At 34.2% G+C, this 9,535-nt stretch overlaps 1 protein-coding gene across 1 annotated transcript; it reads right to left on the bottom strand.

Moving 5' to 3' along the window:
* Window positions 1–2,721: 2,721 nt before the first annotated feature.
* LOC114744828 (uncharacterized) lies at window positions 2,722–8,777 on the bottom strand. Its single transcript, XM_028932974.1, has 6 exons — window positions 7,292–8,777; window positions 4,538–4,599; window positions 3,613–3,781; window positions 3,412–3,498; window positions 3,011–3,193; window positions 2,722–2,918 (listed from the first exon to the last, which is right to left on the bottom strand). Exons 1-6 carry the CDS (start codon window positions 8,775–8,777, stop codon window positions 2,722–2,724), a joined length of 2,184 nt encoding a protein of 727 aa, XP_028788807.1.
* Between the last annotated feature and the right edge of the window lie 758 nt (window positions 8,778–9,535).

Below are 9,535 nucleotides of genomic sequence, written 5' to 3'. Positions count from 1 at the left end.
TTAAAGAATATAGGCATTATGGCACAAACAAAGAAGCAAAACTATTACATAAGTATATGAGAGGAAAAGAGTAACTACCTAAAGTCCCTTCTTCCAGTTTACCTTCTCCTTGTTTCTCTCTTGCATGCTTTCTTGGTGGGCTCAAACAAATGTCAAACCCTATAATATAGATTCATATGGAGATGGGTCAATAGTTAATCCATTTATAGTTTTAATCAAAATATAGTCTCTCTTAGTCTTAACCCACTCAAGAACTCTATCCCTTTATTGAATAATTGGTCATCCTGGATAATATTTTTACATTTATGCCATATATTTGAAGGCACTTGAAATATCTTCCCTTCTTAATCCACACAATCTAATACATTTATATAAAAACACAGTCTTAGAGAATATTGTAAACAACATCTTAGTGATCTAGCTCCTAGCTTTAATTCCTTTTGCCTTATCCCTTATTTATTCCTTTCTTCGCTAACCCTATACAATTTTATGTTCTAAATTTACTGGAGCCATACCAACCACGCAAAGTCCCACTCCCAATAGCTTTGAAATCACTATCCGTGAATGGGGAGAAAGGAATCATTCATGTATTCAAGTTCAAATTCCTTATCATTTGGACATTTTCAACCTTCAAAAACTTTCACCCAACTATCCCCCTAAAATCAGGAAAATAATTCCAGATTTTGAAACCATTTTCATACTGTCTTTACACGCTCTGATCAATCTTTATGAAAGACAATTAAAACTCCCTTAACCTAGCAAATTAAACTTCAAATGCACTGATTGATTGATTCCCCTGAACTAGCTAACCTTAATCATTTGGGACCATCAATAACCAGTACATATTTTCCCAATCTCTTCGGCACTCAATTCGTTACAAAACAAAACATAGGATCTTGACTTCCAAAATTCCAGATATTCCATACGCATAACTTGCCACACACACACATATATATATAAATATATCACAAAATCTGACCATCTCCCTTTTTCTTTCAACCCATCGGAGTCCTCTCTCATGCACAACGATATCAAATTCAACGATCCTATTAACTCTCCTCACAGTCTCAGTTTGCACAGAAAAGAGGGGAATAAACACCATTAAACTTGTATGACTTCCAAAAACCTCATCCCAAACAGCCATAGCGTCAGTCTCTGTGTGTGTGTATGTATTTATAGCCTAATTACTTTGGCATTTCGGTGTTTCATTCTTGTCATCAAACCAAAACTAAATAATAGCTTCGCAAGGACAACAGCCCCCGCTTCAAAGGCCGCAAACCAGAGGAGATCAAGCAGATCCAACGCCAAAATCAACATGCAATACTATAACTCAAACAATCAAGTATCTACCAACCATCCCCTACCCTTAAACCTTTAAAATATTCAGTTTCGGACATAAGCCAAAATCTTAATCTATCATCAACTTCTCAACAATGCAGAGAGTTGAAGAAAGAAGGGTAGGAGAGTGTTCAGGATACTCACCCTAGCAGGTAAACAGAATTGCATGTAAGAGATGCTCTTCCAATGGGCTTCATCCGATCACCCTCTTCCTCTCGGTCTCTCACTTTTTCTCTCAACCCTCTCCCTGTATTTCTCGGTTGCAGATGATAAAATGAGACGGTAAAGTGTTATGACCTTTATGCCCTTCAATATTTTTCTTATTTCCACTTTCATCTTTTCTCTTTTTTTCTGAAATGATGAAATAAAGCCATAGTGTTTTATCCAGATTTTTTCCTTTCATTAGTTTCTTTAACTTTAAAATAATTTTTCTAAAAATTTTGAGTCAAAAATCAACTTCTAACTATTTTTCTTGAATTTTTCAAAAAAATAGATATTTTTAATTTCTGAAATTAAATTTTAAAGTTAATTAAGTCATTTTTTGGGAATAAACTTTTCCATAACATTTTCGGTCTCCCAAAATTATTGTTTCATGATTTTTCCTCATTTTTTGGGCCTTAAATAATTTTGGATAATTTCTTTTCTTCTAAAATTTGAAAATTCCAATAGGAATGGTTCCTTCTGGACAACTTCCACTTTGGTGCCAAAGTTGAGAAATTGGTGCTGATTTTGATGCCAAGTTGCTTTCTTCAAATACTATCCCTTCTGGGTAAGAGCTTGGCCTCATCTTCAATCATATAAGAATTAATTAATAATTGCCTGGCTTCAAAATTTGAACCGGAGAAATAGTAAAACAAAAGGGAAACCTCGTACCCGAATTTTGTGATTTTTCAGTTTTGGGTGATCGAAAGCTGGTTGTCTTAAAATAACAACAGAGTCAATTATATCTCCATGAGAACTCTGCATTTAATCATACAAATTGTTAGCACAGAGCATCGTAAATTGTAAAAGACACAAATCATTTCAAATTTTCAGTAGAAGCACCCAAAAAAACATCAATTGCTTGCTTTATTTATATACACAAACACGTGTCTACATTAATGCTATTAACCAATGTTTTAAAAGCCGGACCAGAAGTCGAGCCAGAAAGAGCAGCGGGTCATGGTTCAATCGGTTGGACCGTTCGGTTGAACCGGTAAGATAATAATTAAATTAAAAATAGTTATATAGTATATATATAATATGATAAATATAATTAGCATAATTTATAGTAAAATTATGTTTACTATATATGTTTTAACAAAATAAAATTCCTTAAGTCCTTAGCAATCTAACACTACATGACTCCTAAGTACTCAATATAATGCACTAAGACAAATGACTTCATGACTTGTCAAATATTGGAGGATCTTGATTAAGCCAAGCATGAGTCTCCAAAAAGGCGTCTGGGTCTGCAGCCTCTGCACTGTGACTATCAATGTCTTGTTGAGAAAATGATCCCAAATTAACACCTGCTCCAACTCCAATGTCAAAGCATCTATCCTCAACTTGAGCCTCATTGCCTCTCTCTTCATAATTATCTTTATAAAATAGTTTGCAACAATCATATTATTGAAATTAGTCAAATGTAAAATATAAATTAAAAAAATAGAAAGATTAAAAAACATCTAACCTTCTTCATTGATGAAAACATTTGGCATTGGTAGTGTTGTATCATCATAAATGATGTCTTCTTCGATCTCATCAGCACGAAATGTTGAAAGTGGAGGAGAATCAACTTCTTCAGTTATCCAGTATTCAATGTTATCAATACTTTCATAATCAATAGGATCAAAAGTTTTGTTCTTGTTAACAACTTTGAAAAACAAATGACAATAACATAGTATTAGCATTAATTTAATCAATTGTTTGGAAAATATAAATTCAAGTAGAGTCTAAAAGTTAGAAAAATATACATATTCCTCAAACGAAAATTGTAATGAACAAAGACAAGATCATTCAGCCTTTTATGCTCCAACCTGTTCCTTTTCTTAGAGTGTATTCTTACAAAGACACTCCAATTCCTTTCACAACCTGATGAAGATGCAGTTTGGCTTAACAATTGAATAGCCAACTTTTTCACATTTGGACAACTACCTCCAAAATATCGCCACCATTCATCTGTCATATCAAAAATAAAACATCATCAAATGATTAAGTCACAAGCTTAATACCTAAGAATCAAGAATCATGACTCATCAAACTATCATCAAACATTAAAATATAAAACTTTACCAGGTCGCATTGATTTTGCAGATTCAAGGGCCAAAGGATGACTAAAGCTACCACTTCTATTTTGGTACTGTGTGCCTTCTTGCAAGAACTTGGTCTTATTGGAAGCTACTTTTCTATTTATAATTGTAAGATATCCATTCATAACCTCTGGCTTTTGAGAAAAGTTAGCCTGGTCATAAAGAAAAGCAGGATTTAAGACATAAGCTGCTGTGTGAAGATCTTGACGAAGCTGTGTATCCCACCTTCTCTTAATAATTCTTGTATAAGGCTTGTATAAAGTTTTTTTGTTTGTAACACCCCGAATTTTATGATTTAGGATGAGTAGAAAAGAGAAAAATTTATTAAAATTATTTATTTGCCAAATAAAGGGGGAAAATTATGGAATAATGATTTTTAGGGTTTAGAGACATTTTGGAAAAGGTATTTCCCCAAAAATGGCTTAAAAAATTTTAATAGATAATTTTAAGAGAAAAATGGTTTATTTTCTCTGAAAATTATGGAAAAAATACTTAGAGGTTTCTAATTAACTAGAAAATTTTAGGGAAATTATCTTATGATGTAGAGAATTTATTTGAGGCATAAAATCCTTAAAATGGGTTAAGGATTAATTTCTGGATTTAAGGGCTATTTTCTTCCACAATTCAAGAAAAATAGGTAGGAGATTATTTTTGACCCGAACTTTTTATGGACATTATTTCATGGGTCAAAGAAGCTAATGGATAAGGAAAATCCATATAAAACATGGTGGAATAATTTCTGTGTTTATTCTCTAAGTTCAGAAAAACATAGAAAGGATGAAAGTGAAAACAAAAGTTTGTTGAAGGGTGTAATGGTCATTTCTGCTCTCCCCATTTCATTAACCTGGCGGCAGCTTCTTCCTTTCTTCATTCTGTATCGAAAATCAGAGGAAAATAGAGAGAGAGACGGAGAGCGATACAGGGAGAGCATGGGAGAAGCACGGCGGAACTGGAGGAATGATCGGCGACCCTAACCATACATGCAAACCGATTAATCAAGCAAGGTGAGCCTCCTGAACTTCCTTCCACTCTTGTTTTCTCCGGTTTGTGGCTTAATAAGGTGCAAAGGTCGACTGACAGAATTTGGTTAGTGAGAGGAAGTGAAGAAAGGAAGAAAAGGATCGGTGAAATGGTGTTTGTCGGTAAGATAGAAGTGGGTAGAAGTAGTTTTTGATCTTGCATGTGCTTTTCCTTGTCTTTGCGCTGCTGTCCGAACAGGGGGTGTGTGTCTGGAAATGTTTAGTGATGATTTTCGAATTGTATGATTCATCTTCCCTCTGGTTATGGCTGTTCAAATCTGGGTAGTGAATTTTCAAGGTCAAGTTACGAAGCTAGTATGAGGTAATAAGTATATGTATGTATGTATATGTGTGTATGTGTGTACCGAATGGTTGCTCTGTTTTTGACTTGGCCGAACAGGGGTTAAAGGCTTGGGGAAGTCTGGTTCTGCTGATTCTAAACAGGGGAAATCTTCTGTTTAAGGTTGGTTTTGGTTTGGAGGAAGAGATCGAGGAAGATGCAAAATATATATTCATGTGTGTTATTGACTTTGAGGGTAACGTGCAGGAGTAGTATATATATATGTTCTGTGTTGGTCGACTTCTGAATATATATATATATATATATATGTATATCTAGCTAGGTGTGTTAAATGTGGGATGGTGATTTTGGATCGGTATGAAAGGGGAGAACCGAAACTTATGTGTGTGTGTATGATAGTCGCTGGTTTAGATGATGACCGTTTTGGAGAGGAGACCGAACTGATATATATATATGCATATAGTTTCAGTATATGTAGTAATATATGACTTACGTAGGAATTCGCACTGGTTATATTTTATATATAAGGGCCGTGGGATTATAATGGAAGGAAAAGTAATTGAGGAGGAATATAAATATATATTGCCTCGGCCAATGGACATCAACAAGATGTTTGAAGTTTGGGATTTTGAGTTTTGAGGATGAGATTGACGGAAATTCAAATACGAAGTTTTACAATGTTAGTTAGGTATTCCAATTGAAGCTAGTTTGATATACTATTTCAAAATTATGGCTCAAAGGTATTTCGAAACTACTATTGTTAGAGGTTTTAAGAAAGATTGTTTGAGGAATGTTAAAGTTTGAAGGAATTAGATGGGTAGATGTTTAAAGTTAGAAATGAATTAATACAATGTGAAGTGATTTCCATGAATTTAAGATATGGAGAAGTAAGGAAATAGACTAGTGGTAATAGAATAGATATAATGGGAAGTTTTAAAGATTGAAGGATTGAGTGAGAATTAAAGTTAATGGCTGTTTGGTCGCCGAATAATCTTAAAGTTAGATATTTGTTTGAGGAAGTTTAACTTGGGATCTAAGAGATTAGAATAATTAAGTGAAGGGAACTCATTATTTTGCCTTCAAATATGATAGATAAAAATAGTATATTTGACCAAGATGACCAGTTACTAAGAAAAGTAACTGTTTGGGCTGAGATAAAGAGAGAAACCCTCCACAGTAAATGTATTAAATAAGAAAATTGTCCAGGATGACCAACTATTATGTAAGGGTAGAGATTAAAGAAGATTTGAGATTTAAAGAGAATTATTTAATTTATGAATTATGTTGGATCAAGCATTAACCTACCCTTACTAAAATAATAGTTTTTGATATCTGCAAAAGCCCACCGAAGAAGCTAAGAGAAAGGAAACAAGTAAGGTTTGATTTTGAAGCAGAAGGTTCAGGTAGTAGTTCTTTCCTCCCTTACACTTGTGTATGATTGCTGCATGTCTGTTTGTGCCATATTGCTATTCAAAAAGCATGAGAACATGTAATCCTTAATTCCTTGCATGGATTATTTAGCCGTGATCACGTGTAGCTGATAGACATGGGGCAGTGATTGCCAATTATTTACGCTTTACTTATTCAGCTTGTCTAACCGACATGGGGCAGTGATTGCCAATTATATGCGCGGTAGTGATTGCCTATTATTTGCGCATTATTTATTCAGCTTGTCTATCTGTCATTGCACATAAATGCTTAATTGCATTAGCTTGCAAGGTTTTGTTCCATATGGCTTGTTTTGCATGTTTTATGTGATCTGCACATTTGTTTGATGGAAATTACTACTACGGGGATTCTTCGGAATCTCACCCCCCCAATTTATGATGAACAGTGAAGGCTAGTAGCTAGAAGGACAAGGAGGTTATTTAAGAAGAAGGTGGGCTGATTGAAGAGCAGAGATACCTGTTATAATTCTGTAAATTGTATAGTAAAATATTCGGGCAAGTAACTTTACTTGCTTTATGGAAATATTATTTTGTATCCTCTAGAAGAAGGAGGTGAGCATTGCCAGGTGCACGTAAATGCTATCTACCAAGAGCGTTGCTTTATTTTTAATATAATATTATAAGATTGTATAGTATGAAATCATTTTAGGTGATAATATATTAAGTTGAAAGCAGGGTTGATATTGGATCACTTATCAGTTATCTGAAGGTTTGAAATATTTGATCAACGGATTCCAATGTTAAAGGGAAAAAAAAAATTCCCTGTCTTTTCCCAGGACGGAAACCTGGCGTTAGTGATTCACAGACGTTAAAATGATCCTATTAGTATATAAAAGTGAGGTGTTGCATTGTTCATGAAAGTACTCTTGATAGCTTTCCTTGCCCTATACATACCCTCATAGATATATCCAAGTGAAGGCCTATCATCAGAATCAACTATTCTCAACAACCAAACAAGTGGTTTCACAACTTCAATAATAATCTTACAATCATACCAGAACTTGTTATCTAATATAATCAATGTTACATCTTTGGCTCTCTGATCTCTACAGTATCTGGAATCTAAAAATGCCTTGCTAGTTACCAGGGCTTGTAAATCATGCTTGTGATCAAGAAGACTTTTTAATGCAATAAATGTGGTAGCAAACCATGTAGGTCCTGGACGGATGATTTCTTTCCAACCTTCTCTTTTTCTCAGCCAGGCAAGCAAAAATGCATGATTGTAAATGAATTTTGAAACCTTTGAAGCTCTTGATGCCAAACTAGTAACAAGAGCCATTTTGCCAATGTCCGCTAAAATCAAATTTAAACAATGGGTAGCACATGGAGACCAATATATAGAAGGATGCTTGTCAGTTAATAACCTCCCAGCAGCTTTATAATTAGCTGCATTATCGGTTACCAAATGCACCACATTATCCACACCAACAAATGCAACCATTTCCAAAAATAAGTTACAAAGAGTTTGAGCATCCTTCACAATATCTGAGGCATCAACAGACTTAATGAACACAATTCCTCTAGGACAGTAAACAAGAAAATTAATCAATTGTCTATTTCTTTGATCTTGCCAACCACCAGCCATTATTGTGCAACCAGTTTCTGCCCAAAAGCCTCTACACTCATCAACTAATAATTGAACCTCTTTTTTCATATCTTGCAGTAATTTGGTTCTAAAGGCATGATAAGATGGCCCTTTATAACCAGGTCCAATAGCTGCAATAGCATCTATCATAGGCTGGAAGTAAGGAGAATTAACAGCATTAATTGGAATACAACAATCATAGAGCCACCTAGCCATAGCTAAGTCTGCTCTATGCACAGCTTCCTTACCTGCAAATGCGCTTCTAATTCCCGGTTGTGCACCTGGACTTGTCCTTGGGCCAAAAAATTTGTCTATAGGTGCAGATGGCTTTCTTTTCATAGCTTGAGATGGTCTTGAGGTAGAAGTAGGAGTAGGAGTTGGAGTAGTTTGAGTAGGAGTTTGAATCTGTGTAGAAGGAAACTCTTGCAAATTTGGAGCATCCCCTTCAAATGGTGTGACACTAGGACCATAAGGATTGTCCTCTTCATATGTATCTTGTTTCTTACCTTTCTTCTCTTCAATTTCTTTCAAATTTTCTCCCAACCGAAAGCAAACATCAGCCGGAACTTTTTTACAACTTATTATATCTCCTTTTATTCCTGCAAGATGCTGTTTCATTCTATGTATCCCTCCACCTCCAAATTCTTTTGCACAATACATACATCTCAAGCGAGGTTTGCCACTTGGGTTTTTGCTAGCTACTTGAACACAATGCTCCCATGCAGGATCAGCCTTCGATCTCACAGATTGTGTAGAGGGAGTATTATCGGATACTTGTTGAGATTGGGATGACATCTTCTAATTTCTACAATACAAATATACAATAGTATCAATTAATTATAACTAGCAAACATATTTAGAGAGCATGTTAATTGAGAAAAGGATTTTGAATTTAAACACTCAATTAGTTAAACAATTAATTATAGTTTATGGAAATATAATTATAATTTATGGATCATATAGGACTATAACTTTTCAGTTTTCAATAACAAGATATCTTCTGCGTATAAGAAAAAGGAATTATAATTGATTAAGCACAAAATCTCAAGTTTTAATTTGTACGAATGCCAAAAGATTAGGTCCAAAAACAAGAGGCAGGGGAGATTCTTATTAATGGCCACAAACAAGAACTTGCCTATGGGACTTCGGTACATAGACCTTTTTTCATCCATTAATTAAGAAAAATTAGTTTCCTCCTCTCATTTTCTATTTCAATTTCTCTATGTTTTAATTTAATTTGTTACTATTACACTCTATAAGTAATATTTAGTTTTTTTGGTCAAGTTAAAGAATAAAGAATCAATCATCATTGTACAAGTATAATCAAAATGGCAACAAATATAGAAGTATAGTCCAATAAATAAAATATGACAATCAAAAAAGATAGCTAAATATTCAAATGCCCCATATTCGAATACCAAGTCAAGAGAATAGCTAAAATATTAACTTAAAGTTAATATAGCTAGGTCCCACTATTTATTTTATATTTCTTTCTAACTTCATTCCACTCCAAAGTCCAAACTCCAAAGTATTTGAAATTTCGACGAATTCCT

This window comes from Neltuma alba, unplaced genomic scaffold (genome assembly GCF_004799145.2).
Source record: "Neltuma alba isolate B1F8T4 unplaced genomic scaffold, ASM479914v2 tig00004456_pilon, whole genome shotgun sequence".
NCBI lineage: Eukaryota > Viridiplantae > Streptophyta > Magnoliopsida > Fabales > Fabaceae > Neltuma > Neltuma alba.
Note: the sequence above shows the minus strand (reverse complement) of the source record. Positions and strands in the feature narration are given on the sequence as shown.

What these genes read in the sequence shown, in the direction of transcription:
- LOC114744828 (XM_028932974.1), bottom strand. Translation starts at nt 8,777, where the DNA reads ATGTCATCCCAATCTCAACAAGTATCCGATAATACTCCCTCTACACAA. An exon ending in CCAAACTGCATCTTCATCAG is followed by an intron (nt 3,194 to 3,411) that starts GTTGTGAAAGGA and finishes TGTTTTTCAAAG; the next exon opens with TTGTTAACAAGAACAAAACT. An exon ending in TGTTTTCATCAATGAAGAAG is followed by an intron (nt 2,919 to 3,010) that starts GTTAGATGTTTT and finishes TATTTTATAAAG; the next exon opens with ATAATTATGAAGAGAGAGGC.